This window comes from Arvicola amphibius, chromosome 10 (assembly GCF_903992535.2).
Source record: "Arvicola amphibius chromosome 10, mArvAmp1.2, whole genome shotgun sequence".
Classification (NCBI taxonomy): domain Eukaryota; kingdom Metazoa; phylum Chordata; class Mammalia; order Rodentia; family Cricetidae; genus Arvicola; species Arvicola amphibius.
The window spans coordinates 93,783,179-93,801,261 of NC_052056.1; the positions used below are offsets into that span (position 1 = coordinate 93,783,179).

General features: G+C 49.2%; 1 protein-coding gene across 2 annotated transcripts; it reads left to right on the forward strand.

Annotated features, from left to right (window-relative positions):
- Window positions 1-1,703: 1,703 nt before the first annotated feature.
- Window positions 1,704-13,532, forward strand: Rhbdd2 (rhomboid domain containing 2). Of its 2 annotated transcripts, XM_038346606.1 has the most exons (5): window positions 1,816-1,953; window positions 4,434-4,553; window positions 5,536-5,943; window positions 9,048-9,198; window positions 12,343-13,532. In XM_038346606.1, the coding sequence occupies exons 3-5, from the start codon at window positions 5,781-5,783 to the stop codon at window positions 12,689-12,691; spliced, it is 663 nt and encodes a 220-aa protein (XP_038202534.1). In that variant the 5' UTR covers window positions 1,816-1,953; window positions 4,434-4,553; window positions 5,536-5,780; the 3' UTR covers window positions 12,692-13,532. The 2 variants fall into 2 exon arrangements, with proteins under 2 accessions (XP_038202533.1, XP_038202534.1); XM_038346605.1 differs by lacking the exon at window positions 4,434-4,553 and having other exon boundaries at window positions 1,704-1,953.
- The last annotated feature ends 4,551 nt before the right edge of the window (window positions 13,533-18,083 follow it).

Consider the following 18,083-nt stretch of genomic DNA (forward strand, 5'->3'; position numbering starts at 1 on the left):
GGTGGCAGAACTCAAATTTTAATCCTCTCTTTACTACTCCTTTGTGTCATGCAGGGACCTTCCAGGACTCAGTTTCCCCTTTTGGCATAACAGAGTCAAACACAAGTGGTGTGTGTGTGAGAGAGAACAGGACTCTGCGAACCAGCAGACATCACAGTCATTACAGCTGATCGGACTGAGAATGCAATTCAGTTCAGTTCAGTCGAGTCCCTAGGTTCAAGCCCCAGTACTGCATAAATTGAGGGAGGTGACGTGTGCCTAAAATCCTGGCACACTGGAGGTGGAGGACCAGGTGGAGATCAGACTCTCTTTGGTTACAGAGTGAGTCCAGGTCAGCCTGGGCTACATACTTTGGTCTTTAAAAGCAGGAGGAGGAGGCTCTCAAGGCCCCACCCCCCTCTCTGGGGAGCTACTTGTAGGGTAAAAGAGCCAGTCAAAGAAACCTACCCAGACTGAAACCAGAGCCAGTGAAAGAAACCCACCCTGACCCTAAAACCAGAACCAAAGAAACACGCCTTGACCCTGAAATCAGAGCCAAAAGGCTAAAAGGGGCCAGTGAAAGAAACACAGTTTGGCCCTGAGACCAGAGCCAAATCTGCCCCTGACCATAAAACCAACCTGAGCATGAAACCAACCAATCCCTGAGCATGAAATCTAACCAATCTGAGCTTTTCCAAGCTCAAGAGGATTGAAATCTGACTATTTCCCACCCTGAAAAAACTCTGCCCCTAAGAAGCTCTATATAAGCCTCTTGCCTGTTCAGTTGCTGCTGCCTTTTCCACCACGGCAAAGGCAGCTACTCTCCTAGACTCTTCCTTCCTAATAAATCTCCTGAATGAGGTTTGGATGAGAAGTAGAGAAGTAACTTTTCACAGGAGCTGGAGCAGAGCAGAGCTGAGCAGGACGGTAACAGCTTTGCTGGGGAAACCCTCCCCTGCAGGGCCAGAGCTTGCTACCTTGGGGAAACCTGGAGCAGGGCGGTAAGCTACTGTTTGCAATGACTTTGTGGTACTCCTGACCTCCAGGATCCCTTTCCATCCAAGCTGCAATGCTTACACTACTGGCAGTCAATGATTGCTGGAAGAGGAACACATTTTCTTCAGTGGTATAGCACTGGTAAAGAGCCCTTGCTCCATTAATAGCCTTAGCCCTGATCCTGAAAGTGATTTTAATGAAACTCACGGGGTCACAAAAGAAGAAAGACAAAGAAATAAAGAAGGAAGGAAGGAAGGAAGGAAGGGAAGCAGAAGGGAAACGGAGATGGGAAGACCAGAGTCTACACAACGACACAAATCTTCAAGATGCCCAACAGTAAAGGCTCGGATGGTAAAGGTGCTTGCTGTTAAACCCAATAACCTAAATTCAAAGCCCAGGACCCACAGGTAGGAGAAAACTCCCTTAAGTTGTCGTATGTCCTCCACACGTGTTGCACACACGTGCCCCTCGCCCATACTCAAACAAATAAACATATGTAATTAACTTTAGAAAAATTAATAAGTAAAAAGAGAGAGAGTAGAAGGAAACTGAAGCCTGGGCAAGAATACTCCTGAGGAGGTAGTCTGGTTAGCCGCAGAGGGCGCGCTGAAACTACAACTCCCGGCCTCCTTTGGGCCGGTAATGGCGGATGGCCCCACAGGATTGGTCCTTTCTCCACGGGGCGGGGCTTGACGAGAGGCCAGCTTTTCACTGTTGCCAGGGGAGACCGCCGCAGGGAGGCGGAAATTGCCGAGGCGGGCGGTGAGCGCTGTGGTGGCACGCGGGAAGGTCTGGCGGCCATGGCGGCCCTGGGACCCGGGAGTCGCTTCTGGTGCTCGTGTCCCGAGGTCCCCTCCGCCACATTCTTCACCGCCCTGCTCTCGCTGCTGGTGTCGGGGCCCCGCTTGTTCCTGCTGCAGTCGCCTCTGGCACCGTCGGGGCTGTCGCTGCGCTCAGAGGCCCTGCGCAACTGGCAAGGTGAGCAGCGACTGGGCCGGGATGACGCGCTTCCTCAGCCGGGGGACTTCATCTATCCCTCACTGCCAGGCAGTCCCCAGCCTCCGTGCCCATCACTGTTCAACCCACTTGAGACTCCAGCACGTCTTGTCCAAAGCCTCATCATCATTTTCGCCAATTCCTTCCCTACCCAAAATTGCCCCTTGCATGTCATCCCAGATTCATTCATTCTTTGATCTTCCTTCTCTCCTCCAGTTTTATAAATACAGACCCCCTTTCTGCTGAAGGCCTGAGCCCCTCAGGAACAAAACAAACGTCTATCACCTTCATCATGACAGTTGAACATTGTCTCTTGTCACCCCATGAATGGTTTTTCCTCCTGAGTCTAGAATTTTCTGCTGCGTATTTATCTTAATCCTGACTCTTAATTCCAGCTCACTGGAAGGAGGAAAGAGGCCGTCTTCTGCCCCTGGTAAAGTACTTGTTTTCTCAGGGGAGAGAAATTTCTCAGACCAATTAAGTCTGTAATCATCCTTTTTCTAAAAGACAGAATTCCTAGTCTTTGTTTCTTTATCATTCTTTCCTGGAATATCCCGGTTGCTCCCAATGTAACAGAGGTCTGTGCATTCATCTCATGTAATCGATATAATCCTCACAGCGATTTCATGACAGGACATATTAAATTGCCTGTATACCAGAAATTGAGGCTGATTACAGAGAATCCCAGAACTAATGCATCATAATATTGAGAAAGGAACCCAGTCTTTTGCTTTTAGTATGCTGTTTTAGAACCAAGGTTTGGGTATATAATTCGTATGTCCTTATATAGATATAAACAAGTGAGTCATTTAATTTGGGATCTGTGGGGTGATGGCACACGTCTTTGGTCCCAGCACTCGGGAGGTAGAGGCAGGCAAATCTGTGAGATCAAGGCCAACCAGGACTACACAGAGAAACCCTGTCTTGAAAAACAAGACTTCAGTATGAGAAGTATCCAGCAAATAAGGCTTCAAGAGATAGTCTGGCTAGGTGTTATGCTTAAAGCTGAAACTTCCCTTTGCTCTGGATGTGTGAAGCATGCAGCCCTTCTTTCAGTGAGCTGAAAGCCAGTCTAGATAAGGCACATACCCTCTTTCTTTTCTTTTTCCTTTGAAACAGAGTCTTGCTATTTCTTTAGACCAGAATAATCAAAACTCACCATGTAACCCAGTCTGGCCTCAAGGCCGTGATCCTCCTGCCTCAGCTTGCTGAGTACCAGGACAAAGACATCCTATGCTTACTTAACCCTATTTGTGTGGGTGTGGGGTTCATGAACAGGTGGAGATACGTGACCTTCGAAGGACTCGGGTTTGACCTGTTCCATCACAGCGAGGAAATTCAAGCTGTGAGGATATGGACGTTGGACTCAACTGAGCCCAGGCAGCCTGGTTATGATAAAGCTAAGATCCCCTCCAAGTCTTAACACTCCTAAGAATGATGCTGTTGTTTGAGCCATCTCTCTTATGTTAAGGTTTCAGCCCACGGAGATAGGTCAGTACACTAGAGAGCCGGGCGTGGTGGTGCACGCCTTTAACCCCAGCCCTGGGCAGGCAGAGGCAGGTAGGTGGATCTCTATGAGTTTGAGACCAGCCAGGGTTATATAGTGAGTCCCTCTTTCAAATAAAGAAAGTACATTAGAGCTCTGTGAAGTAGTTCCGCAGGTAAAGGCACTTGCCACCAATCGTGAGAACTGTAGTTTGGTCCCCGGTGGAACTGACTCCTGCAGGTTTTCCTCTGAACTCCACAGGGGGGCCGTGGTATTCCCATGCACTCCCATATACTCACAAATAAATAAAAGATTAAGTTTTAAAAAATTATAACTTATGTTTAGAAAAAAATAAAAAGAATAAACCAAATGGGATGGCAGGCACTTGTAGTCCCCGCACTCAGAGACAGAGACAGAAACTTGGCGAGTTGCTGGCCAGAAAAAAAAAAAAAGAAAAAGAAGAAAAAAAGGCCAAGTGTGGTGACTTACACCTATAATCCCAGCCCTCGGGGAACAGGAGCCAGCCTGGTCTACATAGCAAGGTATAGGCCAGCCAGAGCTGCATAGTGAGACCTTGTCTCACAAAAGAGAAAGAAAAAAGGATGTTGCATCTTATGGCATATAAATCTTTTTTTTTTAAATACAGATTTTATTTTTTTTTTATTTTTATGGTTTATTTAACTTTATTTTATGTGCATTGGTGTGAATGTGTCAGATCCCCTGCAACTGGATCTTTAGACAGTTGTGAGCTGCCATGTGGGTGCTGGGAATTGAACCTGGGTCCTCTGGAAGAGCAGTCAGTGCTCTTAACCACTGAGCCATATCTCCAGACCCTGGCATATAAATCTTGGCTGCACCTGCAGAACTGGAACAGTCTTAGAGAAGACTTCTAATTTCTGTGTATTATTAATGATACCATTATAGTCCTTCTAAACCATAAAATAATTCATGATTCCTTTTTTCTTCCCCTGAACAGCCTCTGTGGAAGGAGAGGCCAGAATCACAGATGAGGAGACGGGCATACACTGTTAAGTGACACCCACTCAGTCATCCCTGAAGCTGTTCCAATTAATTAACCCTCAGACTGCCCAGTGAGGTAGGTCAGTAGTAAAGTCTAAAATCGGAGGGCTGGAGAGATGGCTTAGCAGTTCAGAGAGCTTGCTTCAGCCTGACGATGCTGGCGCACGACTTTAATCCCAGCACTTGGGAGGCGGAGGCAGGTGGATCTCTGTGTGTTCAGGGCCAGCCTGGTCTACAGAGCTAGTTCCAGGACAGACTCCAAAGCTACAGAGAAACCCTGTCTTGAAAAGTCAAGATGAGAGAGAGAGAGAGAGAGAGAGAGAGAGAGAACTTGCTGCTCTTACAGAGGAGCCAAGTTTGGTTCCCAGCACCTGGGGCAGCTCACAACTGCCTGTACCTCCAGCTCCAGGGGTCCAACACCCTCTACTGACCTCCACAGGTACCTGCACACAAGTGGCATATGCAGATTCACAAAAATAAAAATAAGTCTTTAAAAGAAAGCCTAAAGCAATGTTATAAAGCGTTTGACAAGTTCAGAAAAAGCCCTCCTTTTCACACATCGAAGTTGGTCTTGACAATCTTTGCTCCAGGTCCAGGAAAGAATGGAAGCTACATTATATGTTCATGTTTTAAACCACGGGAATTGCTCTTGCTAAGCCCGGCTCCAGGACCAGAAGGAACGGAGACTATATGATATACTTACGCCATGAATGGCGGGCCGTACTCTCACTTTCCTGCTCTGTTTTTGTTGTTTTATTGTTGAGACAGGCTCCCATGTAGACCACGCTGGCTTCAGACTCACAGAGGAGCCAGAATGACCCTGAACTCCTGATCTTCCTGTCTCTACTTCCTGAGTGCTGGGCTCCTAGGTGCGCACCACCACTTCCTGTGTGTGGTATGTGTGGTGCTAGGAATGGAACCCAGGACTCTGTGCACACTCGGCAAGCACCCTACCAACTGGGTCCCAGCTTCAAGGCTCCCCCCAAGCTGGCTTGGGACCTGGTTGCCCCTCGTTGGAACAGCCCCGCATCGGACCGTTAACCCAAACTCATCTTTAGTTTACAGGCTGGTGACCTACATCTTTGTCTACGAGAACCCAGTCTCCCTGCTCTGCGGTGCCATCATCATCTGGCGCTTTGCTGGCAACTTCGAGAGGACCGTGGGCACCGTCCGCCATTGCTTCTTCACCTTCATCTTTACTGTCTTCTCCGCCATCATTTACCTGTCGTTTGAGTCGGTGTCATCGCTGTCCAAGCTGGGTGAGGTGGAGGATGCCAGAGGGTTCACCCCCGTGGCTTTTGCCATGCTGGGAGTCACCTCAGTCCGCTCTCGGATGAGGCGGGCCCTGGTGTTTGGTGTGGTGGTGCCTTCCGTCCTGGTGCCGTGGCTGCTGCTGTGTGCCTCCTGGCTCATTCCTCAGACCTCCTTCCTCAGCAACGTCTCTGGCCTTTTGATCGGCCTATCATGTATCCTTCCTGGAAGGGAGCTACAGAGTGAGGCTACACCAGGGTGCAAACTCACTTGGGGGTGTGGGATGTCTGGGACACAGTCGCAGGCTCCTACATAAGCAGTCTGGGTTTGGCCCCAGCTTGGAAAGCCTGGGAGTCTTGGGTAGTTCTCCCCATCCCTGGATCCGAACTCGTCTGGAAAAACTGAGTATGGTTGCCTGCCCAGGTCAACTCAACACAGCCGGTTGGCAGCTTAAGCTTAACTATACGGCCTGCCTTTCTTCCCTTGTAAACTGAGGTGCAGTCTTCTCAACTAACTGGAGTGTGAAGTTTCGCTGTGGAGGGCCAGGGAGATGGCTTCCTCAGTCAAGCATCTGTGCAAGGGTGAGGACACGAGTCATGGCCTTGGGACTTACAGTCTGATCCCGTGCTTCGGAGGTGGAGACGGGTAAATCCCTAAGGCTCACTGGCCCACCAGGCAAGCCTAGCTTGGTAAATTTCAGATCAATTGAGAGACCCCAGTTCCTGAGGATACCAGGCTGGCCTCTGATCTCCACACACAGGCACTCACACATTGGAGAAGTATGAGGTGCCCATCAGGCAGAGATGTTTGTGGACTGGTTAAGAGACAGACCTGGACTTGTGGATAGTTTTTCTATTTTTGCTGGGTTAAGAGTATCAAGCTCAGGGCGTTGTGTATGATTGACAGACACTCTACCACTGAGATATATCCCAGCCCTTGATTTTCTTTCTTCTCAGAGAGAAAGGGGTTGTAAACAGGGTCTTGCTATATGGCCCAGGCTAGCCCCAAACTCAAGATCTACCTCAGTTTCCTGAGTGCTAGGATTTACTATCACTCACCACCGCACCTGGTTCCACGCCCCGAATATCAGTTTCTAGGTGTGCACTTCCTCCCTTCCTCTTTATTTTTTTATTTATTTCGGTCTGTGGCTGTGCGCACCCACATGCTGGCGCTTGAGGATGCAGAAGAGGTTGTCAAGTCCCCAGGAACTGGAGTTACAGGTGGTGGTGAGCTGTCATGTCGATGCTGGGAACTGAACTTGGGTCCTCTAGAAGAGCAATTGCACTCTTAACTATGAAGCCATCTTTATGTTCCCCTGCCCTCAAAAGGTGACTCACTGTATAACCCTGGATGACCTGGAACTCACAGAAATCTGCCTGTCTCTGCCTCCTGAGTGCTGGGATTAAAGGTGTAGGGTGTGTGCCCCACACCGACTTGTCTCTTCCATAGTTTTGAGATCGGGTATAAGGTAGCGCAGTTGGACCTGGAGCTGACTGAGCCGGAAGATGGAAGTCAGTCCTCCAGCTTCAGGAGTATCAGGGATTAGCGTCACTTATTACCGAAACCATCCGTTTTAGACAGGGCTGAGGATCCAATGTAGGCCCTCTGATATATCGGCCTAGTCAAGGCCCCACTGAGCTTCATGGCCAACGTTACCCTTATCTGGCTTTTATAAGGGATTGAGCTTCCTAATTAGAAATACTGAGATCCAGAATGCTTCAAAATCTGCAGTGTTTTGAGCATTAACACGACACAAGTGGGATATTCTGCCCCTGACCTGACTATAATTGAAGTAAGAACATGGATGTACCCAGAATGCTGTGTAAAGTCACCTCAGGCTGTGTGAGGTACACGTGAAACATAAATGGATTTTATCATGCATATGCAAGTATTCAGATAACTTCGTAAGCCCTGAGATATTTCACTCAAACTATTTTGGATAAGGAATGCTCAACCTGTACTTAGCCCTTGGTGCAGGCATAAACTAGTTGGCTTAATATTTGCTGAAGGGCGGCTAGTAAGGTGTCCTGATGGGTGAGTGATTGCAGGCAAACCTGACAGCCTGAGTTCCAGCCCTGGGACCTTCGTGGTGGATTTCAGCCCCCCTCCCACACACACACTGGTACATTTACACACATTGCATGTACACACATACAGAGTATTTGTGTAATAAGTATTTGTTGAAGGGTGTATGAAACAGGCTTTCTAGCTATGCAGACAGTGATGGAGACTATATGGAGAAAATGCTTCCAGAGAAGCCGCAATGAAACTTGCCATGGTGGTGCATGCCCCATAACCCCAACACTCAGGAGGCAGAGGGAGGGGGTGTTTTAAGTTCAAGACCAGACCAGGCTACGTACATCTTCCTCCTCCTCAACAAAAAGCCACGTGAAATGTTGGACTCTAGCATCCAAACACCGAGGAGGAGTCGCCCCCAGAGACCACCCCTCACACCACAGCCGATGCAAAAGCATGAGGATTTTATTAATTCTGTCATGACAGAGTCCCTCAGCATTCAGGAAGCCAAAAGACCCCGACTAGCTGGTACAGGCCATTTTTAAAGGAGAAGGCCATAGAAGCAAGGGGGTTGTGATTGGCTTATTCGAAAGGGCTATTACCAATAATTGGCTGGAGAGCTGTTGCCAGATCAGTTGAGGTAAGAGGTCATTTTGACCCCGTTTCCCAGGGGACTGAATCAAAACATACGTATATGGGTAATTGTTCAGAAACTGAGTACGTGCATGTGTAGCTGTTAGGTCCTTGGTTCCTAGGGGAGGAGGGGAAGCACTATGGCACAGAGGCTGAGAGGATTCAGAATTGTCAGAAATGGCTTCAGAATTGTCTTAAAGTCTTACAAAGTTCAGTTGGCACACTGAGGCAGAGCACCTTTGATTTGGAGCCAAAGACTAGCAGCGTGCCGGTCTCTACATTGTATTAAGACTGGCTTGTAAACCAGCTGCGGTGGCAGAGCCAATGGTAGTGGCAGTGGTGTAGACACACGCCTTTAATCCCAGCTCTCAGGAGGCAGAAGCAGGCGGATCTCTGAGTTCAGGATCAGCCTGGTCTACAGAGCTACATAGAGACCCCTGTCTCAGAAAGCCAAAAGGAAAGAAAAGAATGGCTGTGACTGATGGCTGTGTTTGGAAGGCCCAGGAGGTGCGTGTGAACTCTCATGCACACTACACATGGCATTGTTCCCGTGAGGTGCGTGGATGGGACTGGTGTACACACCTGGGCCTCCCAGGGGCTGGGGCCTCAAAGGGCGTGGCAGCTGCCTCTGCCCTGCTGCCTTCAATTTTACTTAATGCTCTCACCTCAGATGGCCTCACCTACTGCTACTCCCTCGACCTCTCTGAGCGTGTAGCCCTGAAGCTTGATCAGAAGTTCCCCTTCAGTGTCATGAGGAGGATCCCCCTGTTCAAGTACATCTCAGGTTCTTCTGCCGAAAGAAGAGCTGCCCAGAGCCGGAAGTAAGTGGTGAATCCCTCGCCTTTGTGTTGTGTGGTTGGTTTCGGTGCTGGGGGGTGGACCCAATGCCTTGCCCATGCTAGGTTGCTCTGTCACTGTGTTGCCACCCACTCTGCCTTTGTGGGCTTTTTTCCTTGTTAGTTTGTTTTTTGAGTCAGAGAAAGTTGGAGTTGGCTTTGAACTTGGGAGGCTCTTGTCTGTTCCTCACAGATACCAGGCTGTAGATACAATCCCACTGCCAGCTCTCATTCTCATTCCTAGAGCAACTGAAGGGTGTGGTTCACCTTAGCTGGGTCATCTTAAAGGATAAAGGAAGAGGGGAACACAGTTTCTGAGCTCTATGCAGGGAAGGATTGTAATTCTATTTCATCAGTAGAGCCCCTGCCTAGAATCCCCCAGTGAGGGGCTGGGATGTGGCTCAGGGTAGAATACTTATCTAATCTTGGGAGGCCCTGGGCTCCAGCATTGCAAGCAAGGAAAGAAAATGTGTGTACAGATCCCATCTGTACACTGCTACGTGTGGAAGGAACCGAGTGTGAGTGGACAAAAACAGAACTTGAGTGAAATTCTGAGTGACTTGAGGAGAGATAACAGTCTTAATGTCATTTCGTTGTGATGCTCTGCGGGTAGCACTGGCTGTGACACGCGCCATGCTTACAGTCTGCTCAGTAGGTGACAGGGCAGGGACCTGAAAGGACTTTCTTGTCTCTCCCAGAGGAAACTTTCTTGGCTCCCCAACAAGAACAGGTGAGGCTTTTTTCTAGTTCGGGCTCGTTTGCTCTTAAAAACTACTAGGCAAGCGGCCAGAACTTGTGGGTCCTCACACCTTCTTTATAGAGGAGCAGAGAGGACATGTGTTCCCAGGTAGCAGTCCAGGGACGAGCCCGCTGTGACACCTTTCCCTTAGGACCTCTGCCAGTTGTGTTCTTTCCAGCTGTGTTCCTCGGAGACTACAATCCTAGCACAATCACCGGGAAGGGCATGGTGAGAAGTGAGGAGCCAGCATGGCTGGGGTGCCCTCCATGCCCAGGGTCTGCAGCAAGCTTTGTTCAGCTGGAATAGTTAGATTTGGGTTTGGGGTCTGTGCTGTTTATTTAGTGCGTGCGTGCGTGCGTGCGTGCGTGTGTGTGTGTGTGTGTGTGTGTGTGTGTGTCTGTGTGTCTGTGTGTCTGTGTGTCTGTTTTGTTTATTTGTAGACAGCCTCAGTAGCCCAGTCCTTCCTCACTAGCTGTTTAGCCAAAATGACCCTGAACCTCTGATGCCACTGCCTCCTCTCAGTGCTGGGGATTACAGGCGAGCACCCCACGCCCAGCTTATGTTGTGCTCAGGGCAGAAGCAGGGCTTGGTCCCACCTGTAATCTCAGCATTTGGGAGGCTGAGGCAGGAGGATTTGGAGTTGAAGACCAGTCTGAGCTACAGAGTAGAACCCCACCTCAGCTCACCACATCTAAAGAAGCCAAGGGCTGTGGACATAGCTCAGAGTTAGAGTGTGTGCCTAGCATGCAAGAGTCTCCTAGCAACTTGACAGGCCTGAGAAGTACAGACTTCCCCCTCAGAGTCTCCTGTGTGACAGCAGAGGGGTGGGGTCACAAGCCCCAGCTCACACACTAACGATGAATGGAGCTGCCCTCAGGACCCAGAAAAGGAGTTCCAATCTGAGTTACACTTGCCCACTGGGAAGCTGTCACCTGTGCCAGGTTTGGACAGATGTGGAATGGGTAGCGCTTTGTGTTCCTTCTCTGTTCCTCACGTGGCAGGTGGTTGTGGGTTGCCAAGACTGCAGGTATCAGAACAGAACATGATGTTTCAGGTGTCCTGACAGAGTCACCGAGAGCGTTACAACAGGACACGTGTGTTTATTTTAGTTAGCTGCCATGTGGGTTGTTTTGTCTCTGATTGCTCTTGTTTGGAAAGTTGGTTTGGCATAGAGTTTGGGTGGTTTGTTATAATAAAAATAGGGACAGTTTATTAAAAACGAGAGAAGAGGCCAGCAAGATGGCTTTGTGGATAAGGACATCTGCCACCAAGTCTGAGACCTGAGGTACATCCCTGGGGACCCTCATGGTAGAAGAAAAGAACTGTCCTGAAAGTTCTCTGACGCACACACACACCAACCACACATACATATACCTACCACACACACAAACTAAACACACAAACACACACATACAAATGGAAAATCATTTTAACGAGAAGGTAATGTAATGCATATCTTTAATTCCCAGCACTAGGGAGACAGAAGCAGGCAGAACCCTGTAAGTTTGAGGCCAGCCTGTTCTACATGGAGAGTTCTAGGCTGGCCAAGACCTTAGTGAGATCCTGTCTCAGAAAAAAAAAAAAAAGAAAAGGAAACTGCTCCCAGAAGCAGGAGTGGAGCCGTGAGCTGGGGCTGGAATCAGGGCTTGCTTGGCACATGCTAAGCAAGTGTGCCACTGAGCCACAGCCCAGCCCAGTCCTATATTTTCAAAATGTTTTATTTGTGTGTGTGTTTACTGATCTAGTTGGTGGCATGGGACCTAAAAATGAGGTGGACTAAAGTCTTGTGCAATAGGCAATAGCCAGCTTTATTAGAGCAACAGGCAGTTTATACCCTAGGGTTAGGACGCGACACGTGAGTAAGGTGTTCCTTGGTCACGAGGACAAGCCGCCCACAGTATAGAAGCATGTGAATAACTACAGCTGAAGTGAGCTCACTCACAGCCGCTACACCTGGGAGGAGCGTGTAGCGTGCAAACACATTCCAAGAACAACTCTGTTTGGGAGACACTGAGGGCACAAGACTCTTCTTTCCTTAGTTTTCTCCCAAGCACTCAGAACGCTCGTGCGACTACTCTGTTCCCAGACTGTGTTTCCACGTGTACAGTCTTACCTAGTCCACATGAACCCCTAGATTTGATCCTGAGCACTACACGGAGGAAGGGGGGGTGGCTCCTGCCTGTAACCCAGATGTTCAAGGTCATTCTTAGCTAAATTGAGGAAGCCTGAGCTACACGAAGCTCTGTCCCCTTCCCCTCCAAATGGATCTTTCTCTTCCCATGAAACTTTGTGCTGGCTATGACTCTGTCCCTGCTCTTCTCTCAGGAAATGACATGGTGTACCTTGTCGCTGCCAACAGAATGACTGTCTTCTCTCTTATTCCTTTCCAGGCTGAACCCTGCACCTGGCTCCTACCCCACACAGAGTTGCCACCCTCATCTAACCCCAAGTTACCCTGTCACCCAGATGCAGCATGCGAGTAGCCAGAAACTGACCTCCTGGCCTCCCGGACACATGCCCAGCCTCCCTCCATATCAGCCTGCTTCCGGCCTGTGTTATGTGCAGAACCACTTTGGTTCTAACTCCAATGCCTCCAGTGTGTACCCAGCTTCTGCAGGGACCTCCCAGGTGGTACAGCCTCCCTCCCCTATCAGCTGTCCTGGCACTGTGTATTCTGGGGCCCTGGGCACCCCAGGGGCTATAGGCTCCAAGGAGTCTTCCAAGGTTGCCATGCCTTAGCCAGTCTGCAGAGAAAGCTCCTATACATTGGGCAGAGAAAGGTCCTGACTGAGTGAGGAATTGCTTAAGAATTATTTGTTGAAGAGCATGCTGGTCTGTCATCCCAGCTGCTTGGGAGGTTGAAGTCAATAGATCCAAAGATCAAGGTCTGTCTGGTCTCCAGAACAAGTTCAAGGCCAGCCTAGGCTATGTATAACAAGACTCTCAAAATTAATAAAAATGGCTGGAACTGGGGCACTTTGGTAGAATGCTTACCTAGCATAGTCCTCAGCTTCCCCCTCCCCCCAAAAAGATTATTTATGAAATACCTCTATGTGCCAGCTCTGTTGAGTACTTTGATAAATGTCCCTATATATCTGTGTCATTTCCCCCCAAGGCAGCTCTAGAAAAGCTCTGACCCAGCTTTCAGACACAGGAAATAAAACAGCGTAGAAGGACATGCCTGTAAGCTCAACTATGGTCAAGGCAGGATCAGGCGTTGAAGGTCATCCCCAGCTACACAGTGGGTCTGAAGCCAGCCACTGGGCTGCATGAGAAGTAAGGCATTCTGGGGTCCCCTGGAGTCTTGAGGTGCCACAGCCACTGCTAGGTTTCTTGGTTCCTAATCCAGTGTCCCCATCATGAGAAAGTACGGTTGTCATTGGCTGCCAGGGACTTGCTGGTCCTACCATCCCATCCTGCTGAGTGCCTGTGAGTCCTTGCTCGTGTCTGTGTGTCCTTGTACTGGACAGTCTGTAACCCATCTTCCCCCTGCAGCCGTCCCTGTCCTGACTTCTGCAGCAGCGTGCTGGTGGTCCACGCTGTGAGTTACTTTTGTATAAAACCAGCCTCCAGCCTGCCAGTGGTGTGTTGCTCTTCTGTCGTCAGTCCGGGTGGGTTGTGACTTGAACAGGAACGGGGGCCGTGACAAAGGGATCACATGGAGTCTACACACAACCTGTGCTCAGGGGTCAGCGGTGAGGACCTGAGACAGGAAGTGGGTGGAAAAGACGCAGTAGAATGTTGACCAACCCAGAGGTGGGTACAACAAGGGGCTAGCCAGGGTAAGCTAGTGAGATTGTCTCTAAAGTTTGGGTTTTGTTTCTGTTTTTGAATAAAAATAAGCTGGGCATGGTGGCACATGCCTTTAATCTCGGTACTTGGGAGGCAGAGGCAGTGGATCTCTGAATTTAAAGCCTGCCTCATCTACATACATAGTTCCAGGACATCCAAGGCTACTTAGTGAGACCTTGTCTCTAAAAATAAAAGTTGAGTTTGGTAGTACCAGCTTTTAACACCTGGGAGGCACGGCACTTAGGTAGATCTGAGGTCGGCCTGGTCTACATGACCATTTCCAGGGCTGGGGGTATGGCTCAGTGGGAGAGTGCCTGCCTAGCGTACAAGTGGCCCTGAGTTCCATCTCCAGGACTGGGGCGGGGGGTGCGGGGGGAGATGATTTCCTGATCCCAAGTCCACCCCTCCAGAGAGGGTAGTCTGAAGACGGCCACATTCAAGCATCCAAGTGGGCGTTTGAAACCCAAGCAAACAGAAGCCAGTATGTCTTGACTGAAGATGAAACTACCTGATCTGGATTAGGAAACTGAGTTCACAGCCAAGAAGCCAGGTGCCCAGGTGGCATCTAGGCTTCAGACACAGCTAGAATCTGATGGGACCTGAGACTTTGGGCTCCAGCCATACCTGGCATTTTACTTGTAGTGGCACCTCCCAAGTACAGACAGATGTGTGCTTTTAGGCGGCACCTCCACTCCAGGTCCAGAAATGGCTGTGATGGTACTGACTCTTAGCATGGATAGGTTTGTGTGTTCCTGGTTTCTCCGGCCTCTCTACCTACGGTGGCTCACTGGCTAGAGCTGCAAATGCCACGCACCCTGGTTCCCTGGCAGCGAGGCTGTCAGAATTGTTGGGTCATCCTGTACCCCACAGCCACTGGCTTTACTGATGGGATCCAGGGATGCAGAGGAATCGATAGTACACAGCAGTAGAGCTGGACTCCAGCTTCCCACACCAACTACCCCTCGTTGACTTGCTGCCCCTAGATCTCTGTTCCCTGGGCTTCTCCATGACCTGGAACCAGTGCACAGGCGACTTGGAGCTAGGCCAGAGTAGAACCAGAGCTTGCCTGGAGCTCCCATTTTACCTGCTTTGTAAACAGCCTTTACCGTGTAGTCCCTACAAATCTACCTCCCTTGAGGAGCTGAGCTGGAATTTCAAAGAATGAACTCCTCTGGGTCCCAAAGCATCACCTGCCTGGTGGGAGGGGGTGGGAGTGCAGGGTTTTCACTCTAGTCTGAACTATAACTTGTCTATGTGGATGGCCTCCCACCACATATATTCCACAAGCTCCCCTAGGGCCTATGGGATCCCAATCCTCCCCCATTTGCCAAATCATGTCCTGTGTGGCTGGGTCTGTACCTGGCCCCAGGCTGGGGTCAAAGCCTTGCCATGAAAATCTGTGTAGGGGACACGTGCAGGCCTGCCACTCGATAAATGTTTGTCAAACAAAAGTCTACATGACCCTGTCCCAGGCTGCTTAGAACAGTGAGGAAATGGATAAATAAAAATTGCTAGCTGGGAGGTGGTGGCGCATGCCTTTGATCCCCAGAGGCAGAGGCAGGTGGATCTCTGTGAGTTCAAGGCCAGCCTGGGCTATGTAGTGAGTTCCAGGACAGCTGGGGCTACACACAGAGAAATCCTGCCTTAGAAAAACAAAAAAGAAAAAAACTTGCAGAGAGCTGGGGAGATGGCTCCGTGGGTAAAGTGCTTGCTGGCCAAGCCTGAGGTCCTGACTTTGGAACCTCCTGCACTTCCATAAAAAAAAAAAAAAAGTGTGACCACTCAGCCCTGTAACCCAGTCTTGGGTGGTGGATTCCTGGAACCAGCCCGCTGGCCGGTCTAACCAAAACTGAGCTCTAGGTTCAGTGAGAGACCTGTTTCAAAAAATACAGTGAAGAGCAATTGAAGATATCCACACATCAACCTCTGGCCTCAAGTGCCCACACAGGTGAAGGCACCCACAAATGTGTGCCCATACCCACATACCGCAGGAACAAAAGAATTGGCATGGGGTTGGGGATGTAGCTCAGTGGTAGAGGACATATCTAGAAAGCTCAGTTCCATGCCAGCGCTGAAGGGGAAACAGGATCCACCTTGGTGAACGCTTTTAATCCCAGCCATAGGGAGGATGAAGCAGGGATTCTGGGCTACAAAGCTTTCCAACTCTTCCAGGAAACACCTTGACCCCTGTTCCTTCAGCCTAAGTGAAAGCTATCCTTCCCTGCCCTCAAACCTCTATCCCCTCAACTCACGTCCCATCCCCAACCGAGGCAGGACCAGGCTTGCAGACATCAGCTTGCCCGGCCTGCGAGCTGGGGGCTGCAGAGAGGCAGAATCATGCCCTGCAGTCAGCCTCTCTTCCCCAGGGCAGGCAGTGCTCTGAGGCTGCTGGAGGAAGAGGTCCCAAGCTCTGCTCCAGCCTCTGCCAGAGGGAAGCAGATCTTCCCATGGAGAATACAAGCTAAGGGCTGGGCAAAGTATTACCAGCCAGAGGTGGTAATACCAGCACGGAGACAGTAGGACAAGCAGGCAAGAGCGTAGATAGAAGGGAAGTGGGCTAGCTCCCGGCTCAAACAGCAAAATTAGCCCAGTAGGAGAAGAAGCCTAGAACACATGGTTGTGGTCACACAGGATGGTGGCAGAGCTACAGGTCTGGATTATCTCACTTAGAGTCGAGACCTCCTTCCTGTCTACAGATACCTGCTGCATACTCAGGTGGGTGGCAATGTCAGCCTAGCCCCGGTGGAGCAGCCCGAGGGTGTCCCCTTAGTCAGTGAGGGATTTCCAGTCATGCAAAACCACATCCTTGACCACAAAAAAGAATATCAGATTGAACCAATATGAAGCAGAATTTGAGATAATTGAAAAAATGTCATTTTGGGGACAGGATCTCGTGATGTAGACCTAGCTGTCCTGGAACTACTCGATATGTAGACTACACTGGCTTCAAAGTCAGAGATTCACCTGCCTCTTGTGCACTAAAATTAAAAGGGGGCACTATCACACCCAACAAAAATGTTTAAAGATTAATGTCTGTGGGTGTGGTTGTATACAAGTACATTTGAGCGTCTGGAGAAGCCAGAGGGAGGTGATCCCCTGGAATTGCAGCTGTAGGCAATGGTGAGCCACGAGTGCTTGGAACTCCGGTCCCCTGCAAGAGCAATGCTCTTAACTGCCAAGACATCTCCTAGACCACAAAGTCTGTTTTATTAAACAGAGCAAACAGATTTATTAAGGAAAATTAAGAAAGCACTCCCTAGCGTGGGAGTGACCCTGAGAGAGAAGAATCTGAGAATCTGTTTTGTTTTTGTTTTTGTTTGTTTGTTTGTTTGTTTGATACAGGGTCTCACTAGTAGCTCCAGCTAGAGCTTACTGTGTAGTTGTGTAGACCAGGCTGGACTTGAACTCATAGATACCCTCCTGCCTACCCCAAGTGCTAGAATTAAAGGCATGTGCCACCACTTCCCAGCCCTGATCCTGATGACATTTTGAACATAAATCTTTTCTTTCTCTTTCTTCCTTTCTTCTTTCCATTCTTTCCTTCTTTCTTTTTCTTTTCTTTCTTGCTTTTTGTTTTGTTTTGTTTCATTTTTGAGGCAGGGTCTCCTGTATCCCAGACTGGCTTTGAACTCACTATATACCTGAGAATGACTTTGAATTCTGATCCTCCTGTCTCTATATTTTGAGTGCTGGGATTACCCAGTTTGTGCAGGGCTAGGGATGGAAGCCACCACTTTGTGCATGCTGGGTAAAAACTGCCCACTCAGCTACAGCCACAGACCTTTTGAAACAGATGTGAACCACTGGGTTAATAGAAAGAAAGGCACCTGGGTAAAGTATAAGGTATGCTGGATTAGGTGAGTGAAGGCGTCTTTTAAACAGTCACACTTAAATGTCCTTTTCCTCCATTTAGATTATAGAGTCGCTCCCGAGGTACCCTGGGTGAGAATACAGTCTGATTAAGATAGAAAAAGTCATTGTGGTGCATGTCCTTAATCCCAACACTCAGGAGGTAGAGGAGGCAGTCAGATCTCTGTAAATTGGAGCCAGTGTGGTCTACATAGAGAGGTCCAGGCCAGCCAGAGCTACACAGTAAGACTTTATAGCAAAAAAAAAGAAAAGAAAGAAAGAAACGAACGAACAAACGAAGAAAGAAAGAAACAGAAAGAAAATAAAAAAATTAAAGGAAAGGAAAAGGAAAGAAGATAAAATCTAGGGGGTGTGGGCTAGGAAGATGCCCTTTTACCATAGATGGGATTTTTGAAAATTGCAAGTTTACATTTGGGAAGGAAGAGTCTCATGTAGCCCAGGCTGGCCTCAAACTATGTATCTGAGTCAA

What these genes read in the sequence shown, in the direction of transcription:
- Rhbdd2 (XM_038346605.1), top strand. Translation starts at nt 1,776, where the DNA reads ATGGCGGCCCTGGGACCCGGGAGTCGCTTCTGGTGCTCGTGTCCCGAG. An exon ending in GGCCCTGCGCAACTGGCAAG is followed by an intron (nt 1,954 to 5,535) that starts GTGAGCAGCGAC and finishes ACTCATCTTTAG; the next exon opens with TTTACAGGCTGGTGACCTAC. An exon ending in AGAGCTGCCCAGAGCCGGAA is followed by an intron (nt 9,199 to 12,342) that starts GTAAGTGGTGAA and finishes ATTCCTTTCCAG; the next exon opens with GCTGAACCCTGCACCTGGCT.